At 41.8% G+C, this 18,731-nt stretch overlaps 1 protein-coding gene across 1 annotated transcript in view; it reads right to left on the bottom strand.

Annotated features, from left to right (window-relative positions):
* Positions 1-18,731, bottom strand: part of LOC146861181 (dynein axonemal heavy chain 11-like) — a 2,741,463-nt gene that overhangs the window by 1,356,530 nt on the left and 1,366,202 nt on the right. Inside the window, exon 44 of the mRNA XM_085646213.1 lies at positions 10,731-10,893. Coding sequence (XP_085502339.1) covers positions 10,731-10,893 — 163 coding nt within the window. The remainder of the gene's footprint in view (positions 1-10,730; positions 10,894-18,731) is intronic.

Raw genomic sequence — 18,731 nt, 5'->3', positions numbered from 1 at the left:
GTGAGAGACCACCTGTACTGTTGTGTGGATCTCTAATGCTGATTTTTCTGTTATAGGCGAATACAGATCATGAGTGTGTGCCATTACATAGCCCTCACTTACGGATTGAGGTCTTGTTGGATCGGGAGAGGCGCTTGAAGTGCTACACTCATAGTGGTGGAAGGCCACCGGCTTCAACAGGAGCTATGCAACACAAGCCTGGTGGTGCCAGCACACCGAGTAGTGATCAGTAGTAGTGAACAGGACTATTTTAGGGAAACGTGCTTTAAGTAAGAGCCCCAATCACGCTGTGCCTTCACAGTGCCAGCGCTAGAAACTGAACAAATATGTCTTAAGCACGCATTCGTTCTGCACGCAAGTCGTTAAAGCGACTTGCTTTAGGGGGCGCATTCGTGGAATGGTGTTGGAATTAAAGTCCAACACCTTCCCTGCTGTTGTGCAGACTGGAGTTCAAATAGTATATTCAACTATTCCAAAATCCAGCACCCCACCTTAGGCAAGTCATTATAATGACTTGCATGCAGAAGGAATGCATGCTAAAGAGGCCTTCGTTCTAATGACTGTGGTTCCAAGGCATGCATGATAAGCGCATGCGGAATGCCGCCATACATTCCTTTTTTTTACCCTGTGTCACTAAAGTGAGGCCTACAGGCTTGTTCACCTTTTTAAAAGTTCCACTGCTGTGTGGTTTAATCACCCTTGGTCTACATCATGTAAGATGTGAAGTGCTGCACAGTACAGGGGTAGTGACTGTGCGTTGGTTGTATGTGTGCCTGGGAAGGGTATATTACAAGGATGGACCACTTCTGTTCAGTGAATGTGTGGTTAGTACATGCGCTGGATGAATGTATGCCTGAGAGGGATACATTACATGAGAGATGTAGTGCTGTGCTGTGCATACGCAGGGAAACGCGCATGTGTTTGTGTTTGTAAATAACACACCCTGGTTGAAGATAGAAAAGCTCCAGTGGTAAACAGTGCTCGCAGATTGACTGTGTGTACTGAATGCATGTGTACATGCAAGAGGACAATGCATAGAGGTAATAGTGCTGGGACTAAAGTGTGCTATGAATGTACACTAAGTGAGCATTCCTGCAATGGCACATTATTTGGACTACCCAAGGCTGCATTTTGGGATGAAGACATGTGCGGGAGAGGAGTCCCCCTAGGCGGATTTGTGTATTGCTGCATTTCTGTAAGCTCGGTGGGGGCACACTGGAGGGATAAGGAAGAGGCTCCCTTTACATTTCAAATGACTGCTCTTTGATTCAGTGATAGATTGGAAGGAGAGGGGTCTGGACACATCTCAGGAAGAGTGTTAGGGCTGATATGGGAATCAAAAAGAGTAGGGATGGGGATCTGGGATTAAGCTTTTGATTCACATTTCACTGTGGCTGACATCTAGGTGTGAACTCTGGTCATTCCCATGAATTGTGTTGCGGAAAATCAGCTTCTCAGTCATGCATGCTTTGACAGACATCTTTCATGACGGAAGATAAAAAGGAGAAATGCCATTTCAAAAGAAGCTGAACTCCAACATAAAACGTGAAAGACCCAGACCCTAAATCACATTTGTTGTCTGGAAAAGGATTTTAAGAAGGTGGAGTTAATTCCCCAAAAATGTTTCATCTGCCAATAAGGCAGATGGGCTGTGTGAAAAGGGGGAGCTCGCAAGCCTTCTGCCTGTGACCAGGACTGGGAGCCAAGGCCTGCTAGTCTTTCTGCTGGGTGAGGACCTGACTCTGCAGCATGTACTACGAGCAGCCAGGCTTCTCCAAGCAGGATCTGATCTTATGAGTGCCTGCGCTGAGAGCACCCACTGTAACTCCGAACGCTTCTGTTCTGCAGAAGTCAATAAGACTTGAACTAAGGCCTTTGTGGCCCAGAGGGATTTGCAGCTGAAGGTGATGCAGCACCATAGACACTTTTGACTAAAATCCTGAAGAGTACGGCCTAATAGTTTGCATTCTCTGATGCGGCCACAAATGAACAGGGAATAACCTTTAACATGCTACATGAAGGAGGGAGGGACAGAGGTTTGCCTCACAACTACTTAAGCCGTGACCTCAAGGGGGATTGTGCTGTTACCTTTGAGTGTTGCATCTCTTTGCGTGTGTGGCGTAAGAAAATGTAATTTTTTCTTGTAAAAGCAAGTATTTGGCTGGACATTGATCTATTATTTGTTCTGCAGTTTGAGTTATGAGTCGTGCGCACTGACCTATATCTACTCAAGGGTGTCTTGACTGCTCGACCACAGATACCACAGAATCAATTCCACAAGGGGTACTTGGCCTAGTTGAGGGGGATCCACGGTAGGTCGGGCCTCAAGACAATAGGTTTGAAAGGTCCAATCACCGCGGTTGGGCCCAGTAGCCCCTGTGTGCTCTGTGGGCCTCTCAAAGGGGTTCTGAAAACCTACATGAACTTAGACAAACCTACAATATGCGTACTGCAGTGCCCTCATGGTATTATATCTGTCCACACTCTTTGACACCGTCACTCACCAGGTTTTGATCTCACAGTTGGGAGACTTTAGTATCAGTGGCTCGACTTTGGTTTTACAATTTTCTAACTTCCTGCACAAACAGAATTGCTTTATCTTGCTTTTCATCTACCCTGTGATGGATATTCAGTGGTGTACTAATGGGATCAATCCTTACTCTTTTATTATTTAATCTTTATATCTTTCCATTGGCTTTCTTGATCCAGTCATTTGGCTACAGTCCTTCATTTACCCCAACAGCACACACATTGTTCTGAAGATCAGAGCCAATTTAAACAGCATTGCAGAAAACTTACCAGGTGTTTACAATCTGTTAAAAATGGATGGCTTGAAACCAATTTAAATTAAATAGTGACAAGACTAAGATTATTGCCCCTTTGTGGCTACTACATTTTGACAACTTTCCTGTGGACCCACTTAGCAAGTTGTGCCCCCAAAACCAGCATCTTGTGTGAAAAGCCTCCACATCAGGTTTGATGCTGAGTTGACACTTACTGCACATATTGTGCAATAGTTATTTCTTGTATCATCAGTCTACAGGTTTTGAAAATGATATATTTTATTCTCTTTCTTTTCCACTTAAGCTGTAGATTATGAACACCATTATCTGGTTGCATTATTATCGCATTGCACTTTGCTTGGAGCCCCTTATTGGCTCTATTCTGTTTACACCTAATTTGAAACACTGTGGCCCTTATGGCATTCGGACCATCTAAATGTGACCATATGTCACCTTGCCTCTCAAAGTCGCTGCCCATTCAGCAATAAACTGTATTTAAGTCCCTGTACTACATTCACTTGGCTTTCTCTAAAATCAAGTCTTGAAAAGCATTTTATTCAGCATGGGTGGCATTCTCTTTCATCGCTGCCACCATTAAATGGAACCAGCTCCCCCTAGTCATAAGCTCTGAAGTTGAGGAATCCCCAGAAGGCTTGGCTGGTTCCAGTCTAACAACAAGCCAAGGAGTTAGGCTTGACTTGATTTTCTCAAGAGATCTGCGTCATGGTGTCTCTGCATTGAAAGTGGGCTCAACAAAACCAATTACAAATGCAATGACTGCAAACTATTTCTAGTATATGTCAATTAGGAAGCATTTTTGTTTTTTTACAGGGCCATTCTCAAGAAAACATCAAATTTCTTGATAACTAACATTATTTATCAATAAAGTAACTCATCAAAGCCTTGATTTATGAACCATAGCTTCCAAATATCTAAATTGCTGTCCTCGCTTGAACTTATAGAGAATGAACAAGTCTATAGACAAATGCATTTAGGTTAAACAATCATTTAATGAATACCTCAATGCCTTAAGTTGCTTCCCCAAGTACTACAATCAGAAGATTACAGTAAATAACAAGCAAGATGATTCAATGAGAGACTTGTGAGAGTCAAGACGGTCAAGAGCGCAAAATCAAGCAGGACAACTTAGCATTTCATCCTTTCGAGGTCCATAAATTGTGTACCATTAAATTGTTTATTTGGTTTAGCGGGCCATTTCAAACCCTCCCATGAAGCTCCAGAAAGGGAACATGTCTAATAGCTGGGTTATTTACATTATTCCTTTTCATAAATTTGCAAGCATTTCTGGGCATTACTGAGAGTTTTGATGATAATACTCCTTATATCCCCTTGATTTCTAAACAACTTCTTCGGTCTCATGGCTCACAGAAACAATATCAACACCAGTTAAGCCCCAAAACCTCTAGACATGTCCAAAGTGTTGTGCAAATTGCTTATGGTATGGTTAATACAGGAAATTACTCAGTGGGTGGTCAAGAGATTAAAGATTCAGGAACACCATCTAACATAGTCAGCAATAACATACAGGTTTCTGTGATAACTGACAGAGGACCTCTATTAGTACTTTCCACTATGACAGACCTAAATCCGGAGATTCATTGATCCTTATCAATGTACACCAAAACATTTCTAAAGTATATGGTCTTTCATTTTTTTCCCCGGAGACCTATCCAATGATGAGCTGACTGTTAGTAGGTCTCATCTACATAATTTATAGAACTGTTTATAATTTCCCCACTAAGAAGAAACACATTCACAAAAGTGCAATTGCACAAGAGAATCCATTCCTTTTGTACTGAGTTCTGCACCATAGAGAACTCCGTACAGAGAAAATAGAAACAGAGGCTTGTAATCAAGTGATTCCCAAGGGAATGGCAATGAAACCTGTGCCAGGTACAGCTTTCCATTCTTATTCCAATATAGGAACGGATGAATTAAAAAAGCAGTAAATCTGAATCCACAAATACAAGTAAATCTGTAGGTACAAATCTACTACTCTCTTCATGAATAGGGCTCAAGGCATCTGAAATTTGGATAGAAGTTTGAGTTAATGCATTCTGTCAATAACCTGACGTGTATTCAGAGACCGGCAGAAGGCACCAAAATGATAAAATAAGAAGATGCAAACTTTCAAAAAGTGGCATTTTCATGATGACAATTTAAAATCTAACCACCGTAAATTGAGATTTTAAATTGGGATTCCACCGACACCAAACTTGGGGATCCCATCTATTCCCAAGAGGAAATAACACTTATAAAATGTAATAAGGTAATCCCAATGTTATCCTATAGGAGAGACAAGCCTTGCAGTAGTGAACACATATTTAAGAGTTTTTCACTACTTGGACATGTAAAACTTAAAGTACATGTCCTACTTTTTAAATACACTGCACCCTGCCCTGGGGCTGTCCAGGGCCTACCTTAGGGGTGACTTATTAATCCATGTAACTCCTGGCCCTACAGGGTCCTCCTTGCTCCATGCATGTTGATGCATGTGCCCCCCCTGTGTGCATGCACCCCCAGCTCCAAACGGCATGGACTTCCAGGTCCATGCCATGCTTGAACTGCCTATGGCGCTCCCATTGTGGTGCCCATTTTCAGAGGCACTGCTGTGGGACTGCCAAAGAATGCCTGCCAGACATCAGAAAACTTGTAATCTGGTGGGTGGTGCTCACACAGTTTTGGCGGTGTGGGAGTGGGACGGCGATGTTGTAATCGGGCAATAAGTGCTTTGTGGCATACGAAAAGGTTCTTGAATGCCGTTTGCTTTTCAATTGGCAATCACTTCATCTGGAATTTGTTTTTGATGGTATTAGGAGTATGACACTTATTCAGTGACACAGTGCATGTGCTGTGCTCTTAAAAAGGTATTGGTAAAATTAAGTTTCATTAAGATCATAGTAGATGGCACAAAAAGGCATCAATGGCAGGGGAGTTAAATATAATATATGGGCTGCTGTGCATTTTTACACCTATATCTGGCTGTCAACACTGTGCTCTGGCTGAGCTACAGTTTAAATGTATGCAGTAACACTGGAAAAGTGCCTTCACCATGTAGCAAACCTATTTTTATATATTAAATCTTCACAGCTAAAGTAAACCTTGTAAGCCCACAAGGCAGGATGACAAATTATAAATAAACTGGCTTAAAATCCATTCCACTGCATAAGTTCAATAGGACAGACCTGGGTTTGATTAAACAATGTAGTTTAATTTCTGTCTGGGTAAATATTAATGAAGTCATTAAAAGTTATTTCATAATTACTGTTCAAAATCTGATTTAATTTTATAATCAGATGTTTACGAACTTGAGTGGAAATGTACTTTAGGCTGCCTGAACCAGAACTGGCTGAACCTATTTCTGCCACTCATTACAATTCCAAAACTGGAATACACTTGGAGATGTCAGGGTGGGATTATTCCATTCTTCTCCAGGACCCTGCTAGACAACCAGGGTGCAGTGGGGTTATAACCAGTTTGGACCCTGTCACCTGTAAGGAGAGCTCATCAAAATAGAGGAGTGGATTAAGAGCAGAAGACAGATCTGTTAGGTAGCAAAAGAGTTCTGCTATATTGAAGCAGGATTTACTTGATCATTTTATGGTTGTACAAACAGGTAATGCTGCAAAAGGAGGTGGGGAACGGCGAAAAAATAGCCAGGAATGAGCTGCATAATTTCTCCAATAACTGGCTAGTACAAAGGCTAAATATGACAAACTAACCATCACCTCCTCAGAACATTCCTGGACCTAGGAAGGCCAACTTGAACAACAAGGAAGAAGACGCCTGCTGGAAGAAGAGGACTTACAAATGGTCTTTTGACTCCTGACTGCACCTAAGGACTCAACCTGATCTCCAAGAGCCAAGCTGTTGACCTCCTGTTTGCCTGTCTCAGGGACACAAAAAGTAGAAGTACTTCTTACTCAAAGAAGGCCCAGCAGATCATATGGGACTGGACACTCTAGGAGACCTAGCTGAAGAGATACCGGTACCTAGAAGCGTACTTTGAGCAGTTAGTGGCTGCAGGACTGAATAGTTGGAACTTTTGCAGCAGTTGGAAGAAAGTTTTCCACTTCCAGAGGACAAGGAACAAGGTGCTAAGGCTTGCCCAGGGTGGTCACACCCTGGGTAGCAACAAAACCTGGTTCATTCTATTGTGATCTTTTTGCTGCACTGAAAACAGGTTCAGCAGGACCTTGTGGTAAAGGTATCTGGCTTTATGAAGCCCTGACTCGCTAAAGTTTCTAGCCTTGCCTCACTGGAGGATTCTGACTTCCAAAAAGATTAATGACTCGAATAGTACAACCTTGAACCGGGGCAATACAGTAAATCTATCCGATGGACAAAGCAGACTCAGTGGCCACAAAATCCGTCTCTGTCCCACTCAGAGGTTTTGGCACCAAAACGAATAGCTTCAGTGGGAGCTCAATGATGATGTATCAGACTTCAAGGAACTCTCATCGACTACAGCCTTGTACCTTGTCATGTTGGAAGATTATGACTTCCATTTCAGAGACGAAACTAGATGGCAAATATTTTGACCAGGACAATCCATGGTGCATTCAACTTCCGCTCCTTCTTGTCAGCTTGAAATTCCACCTATGACTCAGTCAACAGCAAACTATTATTTTTGCAATGGTTCTTGACTTTTTCTAGGAGTTTTTTTACCTAAAACTTTAAAATCTTGTAGCCAGTGTTCCAGTTATCCTTTTTTATTGACGTTCATGTTTTTTGCTCAATAATGTTTTCTCTATTTTTCTGAATTAGTTTGCCAATTTTATTGTTCTGTGTTTCTTAGTTTAAAAATAACACACAAAACTCTTGGACTGCCTCCCGTTACTGAACTGTCTTTTGACCTAACAAAATTGGGTTTATTAAATTGCTGGTGGTCACCCCTTCCAAATGAATTTGCCCCTAACTTCTGACAGTAGACATTCTGTAAAGCCTAAAAAACCTTTCTTTTCAGCACTATTTTCCATTGGTAGCTCTTCTTCTTTTCTCTAAAAGTACATAATTCCAGTGCTTTATAACTGCAGTTTATTAAATAATTCATTAATCATAGTGAATGCCTGGAGAGGGAGGTCAAGCAGTATCTGAGACACAACATTTGGATTATTTGTAAATAATTGTTCAATAAAGACGTAAACACATGGCACTGATTGCAAGTTGGTCAGATACTTCCGACCCTTGAGCACAGATATTGAAGTTGTAAGTACTGTGAAGTTCACTGTACCTGGTAATTACCAGGTGTGATAAAGATCACACCCCCAATATTTTCCACAGGTTCATATCGGCTAGTCAAATCCATCAATATTTCCATGGGAAAAATACAAGATTATACTGGGACATGTGCATTTTCATGTGGAAAGCATGTTATGCCCCATTTTGAAGGGTTTAACTCTTGAGTGCGCGCCAGGACACTCTTGAGTATTTGTGCGCGTTATAAATACACTATAACATAACATAACATACCATTATAGATAATAATTATTACAAACCACAGGGCATCAGATTTTAACAAGTCTGATAATAAGCACATGCAGGGCTGGGGCAGTCATAATTGAAGCCAATGCGTTACAGTAGACCAGGGATACTCGAGGGATAAATAAATGACTACCTGGTCTACTGTAAACTGGCATCACAAAGGCAAGAGAGGAACGTTTTATTTCAATGTTCTGAAACTAAAGGAACAGTTGACAGAGATGTTTTAACATGAACAGAAAGGGACATACACTAATCAAAAGAAATCATAAATATCATATAGTGTTCACTGGCAAGGGAAGGTATCAAGGTCGGGTGGCCTCCAATCATAAAACTATACAGTGAGACTAGTTCTTCTGTCTTGGCAGAACTCAGGATGAGTTACTTTCAAGTAGTTCAATATTCCACAGCAGAAAGACAATTTAAAAAATAGGCATGATTAGTCTTCTGATAGTCCGGTGTGTGCAGAATTATCTACGTGTTGTTCGCATAGGCTTTGAAAGAGAGGCTGAAAAATTGAATCAGTGCAACCAGGTGAGCAGTGTACAGACCGAAAAAGTCAGAAAAGAGGAGAGCCACTCAAGAGCCCTTTCAATGAATTCCAAACTCTGACAGAAGAATAGTATGTGGTACAGTGTCAGAGGCTGCAAAGAGACAACATATCCCTGATCCAGAATCATCCAATGCATGTCGAGGGTAAGGCTAAAACAACCCCTGCCTATGCCCTGTTTGGGCAGTGTTAAGAATGTTGTTATTAATAAATGTGGAGCGCTAGTCTTCCATTTCTATCAGCTTGGCCAAAAAGTAACAAAGATATATACTAAAAGCTAGTGAGATTATTATGATCTGAAGTTGAATTTTTATTCAAGAAATCATCAAGGTCTGTTTCCAAACCAAATCCATTTTTTTTATTTTTTTTCACTTATGCACTCCTTCACCATAGAGCTGGGAGGGTCAAATATGAAAGTAGATGAATGTCAAACTGTAAAACTATTGTTAAAGGTAAGTAACCTGTTTCAATTGTTTTTACCACTCATAATCACATGTACTCTAATGGCTCAATTAGGATGTCGGGCGGACCTCCACCTTTAGGCAGTTGATGGCAGTCTGCTCGACAGCCAGGACAGTGGTCCAACCACCGCAATATGACGCAGTTGGTCAGAGCGCAGTGGACTGAGGGACCGACCAACGTCTCTGACAGGCTCAATGAGCCCGTCGGGGCGTTGGTTGGACCATAATCCCTACAATGGGGGCGGTGCCTGCGGAGACACCCTCGTAAGTATTACGATTACCTTTCTCTCTGCCATTACAAGGCGGTCTGACCGCCATGGAAAGGTAGGCTGAAAGGGCCTTTGGGGGACCCTAGAAGGGACCCTGTCTCCTATGGGCCTCTGCTATGCGTTCAGGGCGGCACATGTGGTGCCATCCAAACATCCAGGTACCACATGGTGCATGGCACACGGTGCATGAATGTTTGCCAAAGGCCTTTTTACATTGAGGCTTGTGCTGCAGTCCTTTTCCGGGCTGCAGCATAAGCTGCAATGGAAAAAGGCATTTTTCCAACCACCTACATGGTGGTTGCTTAGTAATTTGGTGGGTGGAACTACCGACTACATGTCAGGCGGTTCAATTCCCGCAGCGATGGCGGTTGGACGCTCATCCGACCACCATCGTAATCAGGCCCTTAGTGTCCAAATAAACTAAAGTATGCAGAATAGGGTGAAAAATAAAAAGTCTCCCTTAGTAGATTGGGGTTTGAGAGTTGAAGGGGAATAAAGGCTGCATGTTGATTTTTCCTCGTCTTTTAATAAAAAGAAAAGCAAAGAAAACTACTTTTTTTCTGGCAAGCACAGAATTTTAATTTAATTAACAATGATGATCTACTTACTGTCCACCTATGGAACATTGTTGAATCAGCAGGGATATCTCCATTTGAAATGTAATATTTCTGTATTTGCAGGATATTATCTGTACTATCTTCTAACTATGTATACCATATGGTTTAAAATATAGTGCATAATATCTACTTCATCTCCTCCCTTGTCCGCCGCCCTATTTCTTTCTTCCATGTTTGCTTTTCAGGTCTTCTTTCTAAGATCTAATTCGCAGCTGGATGCCTTCTGAAAAATAGCTCCGATATTGTATCTATTGTGATCTGTATTATTTCTTTCTATTTATAAATCTGAGAACTTAACATTTCTTAGTATTTTACTGTGTGGCCATAATTTGATTTATTGTTTAATTCATTTTTTTACGTATTGTTTATATATTGACATATACTTCTCAATAAAAATATACAACAAAAAACCCAACAATGATCTGTTGCCCATCAAAAAAGAAACAGCCTACCATGTTTCTCATCAATAACAGACGCAATTTACATACATCAAGCACATTGTTTCTAAAATGCATACTCTGGAATTTTGAAAATCATGATGTGCTTACCCTAAGATCATGAATTGCATACCCTTTGCGAAGAGATATTTGAAAAACCTCCAGGGAGCTTAGGAAAGCTGCCAACCGGCACAAGCTTTGTTTTCCACTGCCACCGACTCCGATTAGCAGTGCATTACCATAAGGAAACTCCAGTATGCGACTAATTCGACATCTGCAAAGATCATATAAAAATGCTGTTTTTTTATTTCAATAATATATATCTATACATAGATTTATAAGCAGATCACTAAAATATTCTTATTCGGAGTTCACAATTATCAAACTATAACTCTCTAAAAAGCACCTTCTGCTTGCCTATCAAGAGTATTTACCAAACACATAGGTCCAGACCACAAACATTTGTTGAATGGCAGTATTACAGGTCATCAGGTGAAAACACAGTTTACCAATATATAATGATAACGCATTTGTGGAGGTAGTAATGTGTGATTAGACTGTGAAAATGTGTTACAATTTGTTGTAATGATCTGTTATGTCATTTTTGTGCCTCTTTGTGACTTATTATTACATTGAGGTATTGTTGTTTTGTAATCTGATTGGTCTATAGCATTCTATTTGGACAGCTTCTTTGTGCTGTGCCCGGCTATGTTTTTGATTTGTGTTGTTATTATGCTGTGTGTTATCTTATTGTGATGTGCTGTGTTAACAAATTCGCTACATTTTTAGCCATAACCAGCACCTTCCTCTTTAAAATTCGAATGACAGGCAACCATGAGTACTGTCTAAGGTGGTAACCTCATCTGCACTATCTCTTATACCATGTAAATAACAAGCCCAAACTAGTATTTCTGTGTTTTGCAAAATATTGGTTGCTCTTATTTAAACATTTTTGGGGCAGGGTAAGATTCATTTGGCATGCTATGGAATATCAGTACTTGGGGCCATATTATCAAGGAACGGCGATAACATTATCGCCGCTTTAGCGGCAGCAAACTGCTGCTAAAGCGGCGATGAAGGGCTTGATAATAGGCCCTTGTGAATTCCCATAGAAGCCCAGGTTCACACCAGAACCTGGGCTTCTATGGGAATTCACAAGGGCATATTATCAAGCCCATTATCGCCGCTTTAGCGGCAGTTTCCTGCCGCTAAAGCGGTGATAATGTTATCGCCGTTCCTTGATAATATGGCCCTTGGTTAGTAGGCACAAATAGAAACACATTCAAAGTAATGCATGTATCAATTTACTATGATGCCTTTCTAGCTCGTAAATCGGATAGTAAACCAGACAGTACTACAGTATAGATTAAGGGGCATATTATCAAGCACGGCGTTAAAATTATCGCCGCTTTAGCGGCAGAAAACTGCCGCTAGGCGGCCATAATGGGCTTGATAGTATGCCGCAGAGTATTCCAATAGAAGCCCATGTTGACACCAGAACATGGGCTTCTATGGGAATTCTCAAGGGCATATTATCAAGCCCATTATCGCCGCTTTAGCGGCAGTTTTCTGCCGCTAAAGCGGCAATAATCTTAACGCCGTTTCTTGATAATATGCCCCTAAGTTACTTACCTTCGGAAATGCCTTATCTGCAAGAGACTCTATCTAATCTTCTAATTTCATACAGTGGGACTTTATTACCTCAAATTTCTCCCGTGAGAACACTTTCTTACTTTTTCTGCATTCACCGATAAATTGTTTCCCTGCGCCATTGTTGCGTAACTTGAATTCTCTTGAAAGGAGTCTTGATGTCATCAACGTCTTCCTGCCCCTCGGTGTCCATGGCAAAAGTAGTTCTTTTAATGTGGTTGCCAGTGTATTTCCTCATGTTCACTAATGTAAACCAGCCTAACGCTGTGATTCTTTTTGTTGTTTTTGAGCAGTTTTATATAGCGCCAACACCACCCGAAGGTATAGGAGCACTTTACATTAGCACCAGTGACTTTACACAAGAACACATTCATTTTTGTAGGCAAGGGGAGATTAAGTGATTTGCCCAGAATCAAGGATGGTAATTTGATACCCAAACTTGAACTCAGTTTCTCATATCCATAGTCAGCAGCTGTGGCCCTTATGCCACATCCTCTCCGAAGAGGACGCCACATGTTCTCCCTTTCCTCGGCCTCAGTTCCACATTTTGTGATTACGGCCCAATCCCTTTCTCTCTCCGTGGCATCCCCCATTTTCTGTTGGTTTCCCGTCCACCTTCTGCCCATTGCTGTTTTCCCAGCTGAACTCCATTGCACAGATCTCCTCCTCCCCTGACTCTGGTTTTCACATTTTTGTGGGCAATTTTATATAGAACAATACATGTACCCCAATTACTTTTACAAGGACACAGTAAACTTAGGCAAATCACTCAATCTCCCTGTGGCAGCCTGCATTTGCTGTTGGTTGTCTGTCAACCTCACACTCATCGCTGCTTGCCCACGCTGACCTACCATTGCACAGATCCCCTCTTCCCCAGATCCCTTCCTTCCCCAAACCCACTACTCCCTTGATCTGCTTTTCACATTTGTTTTTTTGTGTGTAGTTTTATGTAGCACCAACACCACCCGAAGGTATTGCAGTGGTTTTCAATAAGCACAGGTTACTTTTTATTATTCAGTATTATATAGCATCAGCACCACCCACAGGTATTGGAGCGCTTTACATTAACACCAGTTACTTTTTTGTGTGCTGTTTTATATAGTGCCAACACCTCCTGAAGGAATTGGAGTGCTGTACATTAGTACCTGTTACTTTACACAAGGACACATTCATTTTTGTAGGCACGGCGAGATTAAGTGATTTGCCCAAAATCAAGGATGTTAAGCCAAGGGTCTCATTTTCTTTGATGCCATTTGTAATGGCATGCAGGCGTCATGCCTTCTTCTTGTGCTTGGCCCTCCAATAACGCATGACTCCTTAAACTGCTCCCGGTTTACCCAGCTATTTTGTATTTGTTTTCAAGTACTAATTAAGAGTATTTGTGTTTTCAGGCCTTCTCCCTTGTACACATACACACATACCACTAAAATGCATTCATGCACTTCTTAGCAAGTGGTTAAAACAAAAATTTCACTATTTTGTTTTATTTGCACGATCTGATGGTATTGGAGTCCTCCATCTTGCCATAGCGCGAACACAAGTCAATGGTATTGGAGTGCTTTAAGTGCTCACCAGTAATATTCCACAATAACACATTCATTTTTGTCGGTGATCCTGCTTCAATTAGGTATTTTCTTCACCCCTTCATTGTTGCTTCCTCCTGCCCTCTCCTGTTGTTGCTTGCCCATCTCCCCAACTCCTCCTGCTTCTCTGCTTGACCCTTCTCCCCATAACCTTCCGCACCACTGCTGATTTTATTTTTAATGTATTTTTATGTTCCAATGGTATTAGAGCAGTTGTTCCGTCCTCTATCTTGCCGTAGTCTCGCTTGTACGCACACCACTAAAGACATATTCATGTACATAAATAAATGCATTTCTTAAAAAGCTTCTAAAACATGAACAGCACATGTTTATTTTGTTTGCATGTTTTGATGGTATTGGAGCTCCTCCTCCATTCTCTGTTTTACCATAGTGTGAACATGAGCCGATGGTATTGGAGCGCTTTAAGAGCTCACCAGGTACATTCCACAAGGACACATTCATTTTTATCACTGATCCTGCTTCAATTAAGGTGCTTTTTAACCCTTCATTGTTGCTTCCTCCCACCCTCTCCCATCATTGCTTGCCCATCTCCCCATCCCCTCCTGCTTCCCTGCTTGAACCATCTCTCTATCTTCCACATCGCTGCTGCTTTTGTTATTTTTTTTTTGCATGATCTGATGGTATTGGGGCCTTGATCCGTCCTCCATCTTGCCATGGTGCCACCACCAGCCGATGGTATAGGAGTGCTTTAAGTGCTCACCAGTTACATTACACAATAACACATACATTGCCGTATGCAGGGGGAAGCGTAAGTGATTTGCCCAGAATCACAAACTGTTCAGCTGACCCAAGATTCGAACCTGGTTCCCCAGTTCCCCTGTCCGCAGCTCTGGCGGTTACGCCAAATCCTAGCTTCACTTTAAAGCTCCTCAACTGCTTCTCACTATCACTTCCACATTTGTTCAGCAAGACCCCGTCAACACCAAACAAGCATTGGCAAAGCCAATGGAGCTCAGCATTGCCCCATGCACTGGCTTAGTCAATGTGAATGTCTTTTAGGCATGTTGCCTAGCAGCGTATCTCCTGTTCAGCATGACTGATAGTCACTGAAAACAGCGCTATGATGCAGCCCGTGCAGGCCACTTCATAACGCTCTTTTGTGTTTGGGGGCAGGACAATAAACTCAACATGGGGGTCGAAGAGACTCGGTGTCGCCTCAACATCCTGGAATTCTGGGCTTTCAGTGACTTTCAGTCATGCTGAACAGCAGATGTGCTCCTAAACAACATGGCTAAAAGACAGTCACATTGACAACGCCAATAGCTCGGGCATTGTTGAGACCTATTGGCTTTGCCAATGCTTGTTAAAAGTGGTGGATGCTGGTAAAGTCCTCAAAGCTTCAAAGCACCTCAGTGGCTCACATGCTGCCAATTATAACGCTCTTTTGGGAGATGTGCGAGTGTCTTGGTAGGTAGAATTCACATGCTCTCATGTGATGATGATATGAAAACCCTAACATTGTGTGAAGGTATTTTTTTCTAGAGAGCGATATTTTACTCCCAATAAGGTAATATGCGCAAACCTATTTTTTTCATCATATTTTGGAGAGCGCAGTTCAATGTATCCGTTGAGTTCCTCTCACTAGTATATGTGTACATGGACATCACAGCATCTGTTTTACTCAATGGTGGAAAAGAAGACTTTCAACCTGATTTTGTTTCCTAGCCTAGGTCTCTTAGATTTTCACAGCTATTAAAAAAGGTGAACTTTCGCTCTGTCACTTCCATTAATAATGCTGGCAAGTGTCCAGTTAAAGAAGGTCAGCTCATCTTTGAGTACTATCCTTTGGTGTCCAAGTTTTAGCCATTCATAACTTTTAATGGCGAAGCCAACAAATCCTTTGGGTATGCCCAGGCAAGAAAGTTGTAAGGGGGATTGTATTAGCCACAACTCTCACAGAAAATCATGTTGCTTTGAAGAACCTAGTATAGAAAAAGAAGATTTGTTAGCCTCTTTACCTTTATAAGGACAAATACAGTTTGCCTTCTAATTCTAAATCCAAAAGCTAATAATTGTGGATTACGTGGATTTTTTTGGAACGTGGATGAAACGAAAACTGAATAGTTGTGGATTTCATAATTGAGGGTGTGGCAGAACATACTTAGGTGGAACAGAAAATCTCTTGCAGCCCTTTATAACCATCATAAACCATAAATAATTTCCACAATATAATCAAATAAATGGTGACTCCTGGCAAAAATATAGTCACAAAGAGAGTAGGAAGTAACACTGAGTTAAAGCAATACTAAATGTATGCCTCTCTTAAATGTTCCCTTGCTGTTCATGTGGCAAGTCCATAGTAGGTGTTTTCTAATGGAGAATGAAAGGAAGAGAAGACAATGAATGAATGAATTAAAGGGAGTTGCATCGGCTGCTACTCCTTCTTGCGACTTTTCTCCTAATGCATCAGATTCCGCTCCAAACTTCTTGGCTGCTAATATTGTTTCAAGTCTTTTATAAAATCCCTAACCAGAATTATTTTCTGTAGCTTTTGTATTTCCCTGTTCCAGATTTCTTTTGTAGTCTCCAGTTTCACGTGCCTCTGGTAATACTTTTTGGTGTACTGCATTGCATTGGAATTGGTGAGGCATTGAAACACTTTGTTATCGGTAGCATGCTACTTTGAAACCCAAAGTTAGACGTCAATCCAGTTGTTATTAGTTATTGTTGGTTATTGTTGATTATAGAGAATATTGGGGTTAGTATTGTGCTCTTATGAAACTGTTCTATACATTCTCTCCAGTTTCTTTGTGATAGCTTAAGTTATTAGGACTTGGGTGTGATCATTAGTGTGAATTCATGCAAATGGAAAGTGGGGTAGCTAGATAGGCTCAAATAAGCCAGATGCTGTAAAATTGCAAGAAATGGTTACACAGAAGGAGAGTTTATGATGAGGAGAAGTGTAGCCATTTTGCAGCAATATAGTACAGAAGAAGACAGATGGAGGGAAAGGAGAATTGTATTCGACAGAAAAAAAATAGAGAGAAAAATCAATGGATTTAATTCAAGGTCCATTTTCAGGCAGGGGTTTAGAAATATGAGGGCAGGAGGCTTTTGATATAGGATGACAAAACTGTTGAAAGAAGGGTTTGTTAGTTGTCCCATGTGGGTAAATGCTATATGTCTCTGCATCTTTGGTAGTTCTCGTTGGCCGGCGATGGTGTTGAACAGTTTATTCTCTGATAGGTTACACAAATAGCGAACATTATTTCTATTCTTTTCAACATTGTGCTTGTCTCTTTTTCTTCTAAATGTGGTTATTAATCAGCTTGCATAAAACATAGCAGGTCCTCACACAAGAGGCCAATGCAGGCATCAAGAGGTGATAATGGTACAAGCGTTTTTTATATCCATAGTACAATATAACAAACCCCAAAAATCCCACCACCCTCCAACCCGTAAACTCTAAGGCACTGAGAGAAGAAAAACATAACCCCAACTGAGCATCTCATCACATACAGCAGTATTACAGCAAATGGCAGTCCCAAGAATTAACACAGCAAGAGCATCAGATTGCAACTACTATTATACAACAGGATTTGTAAGTAGATACACAGTAAGCGGAGCCCAAAAGTCTTTAGGGCGGGAAGTTTCAGGCAATTACTCAGCATAGGTCTCAAGTAGCTCTTTACAATACAGCAGGTCCCGGACCCACTTATTCAGAGTTGTGGTGAGTCTTGAGCCCCTGCACTGTGTCACTGCTCTTTTGGCCAATAAGGTAGAGACCGCCACTAGTCTACGATTACAGGGCTTTAGATTCTTAATCCACCCTAGCAGGCAAACCTCAGGAGTACATTGCACAGCCTCCAACACCACCCTTGTGAGCAGGCCTGTAATTTTTCCCCAGAAACTGTATATACCCTTGCAGATCCATGCGAGATGCAAGAAGTGCGCATCCACCTGTCCACAACAAACACAGCAGGAGCTCTCCCGAAGACCAAACCGCATCAATTGGATCGGGGTATAATACAGCTTGTGCAGATATTTAAAATTGATGATGCGGAGGTTACAATTTGCTGTTAGCCGACCAGTGAGAACACAGCAAAACCTCCACATCTCCGGCGACAATGAGGTTCCCAGTAGGGCCACCCATTTATTATATGAAGGGGAGTCAAGTTGTTCTCTTTCCCTGAGAGACGCCGTATCCAATTTCATGATCAGGCCTGTGCGATCCGCACCCGCTAACACCGCTTGCAGTGCTAACAATGGCTGGGGTTCTGCTGGGTAATCGGGATAAATGGAACGTATAGCCTGCCTTAGGCGCACATATGTGAACCCGAGCATAAACCCTCGGTCCTTACCACCCTGTATGCCAGAAAGCGATCTGAACTGGCCTTGTTTATAAAGGTCCCACAATTGAGTTATTCTCACTGCGCTCAACGCCTTAAGGGCAGCCAGCTCTTTGGCAGCAGAGATTTCCGGGGGACGCTGAAAGCTGTGGCCTTGGGGCGTAGAGATAGTACAATTGTGCACTCGTCGCCAGCGACTTCCACGCCCATGCCATGCAAAGTGCAGGGTTGATTTCAGTTCTTGGTCCACCACTCCCACCAGACAAGGCGGTCACAGCCAGGGCCATTGGGTGGATTGCGTCAGCTTCAATAGCTACATGCGGCTGGAAACGTTGTGTTTAGAACCAGTACTGAGCAAACTGGGCCTATGCACAAAGGTAATAGAAGCGCATGTTAGGGGCTTCAAAGCCTCCCCTCTCAAACGGTAATACCAACACCTCCCAGCTGCAGCGGGCCTTATTGCCGCCACACACGAAGGAGAGCAGTGCTGATTGAAGTGAGTTGAACAACGCAAGATTAAGACGAATGGGAATATTAATAAACAAATAAAGAAGTTTGGGCAAAATTTT

This window comes from Triturus cristatus, chromosome 3_1, assembly GCF_964204655.1.
Source record: "Triturus cristatus chromosome 3_1, aTriCri1.1, whole genome shotgun sequence".
Taxonomy (NCBI): domain Eukaryota; kingdom Metazoa; phylum Chordata; class Amphibia; order Caudata; family Salamandridae; genus Triturus; species Triturus cristatus.
This window is presented reverse-complemented; position numbering and strand designations above follow the sequence as displayed.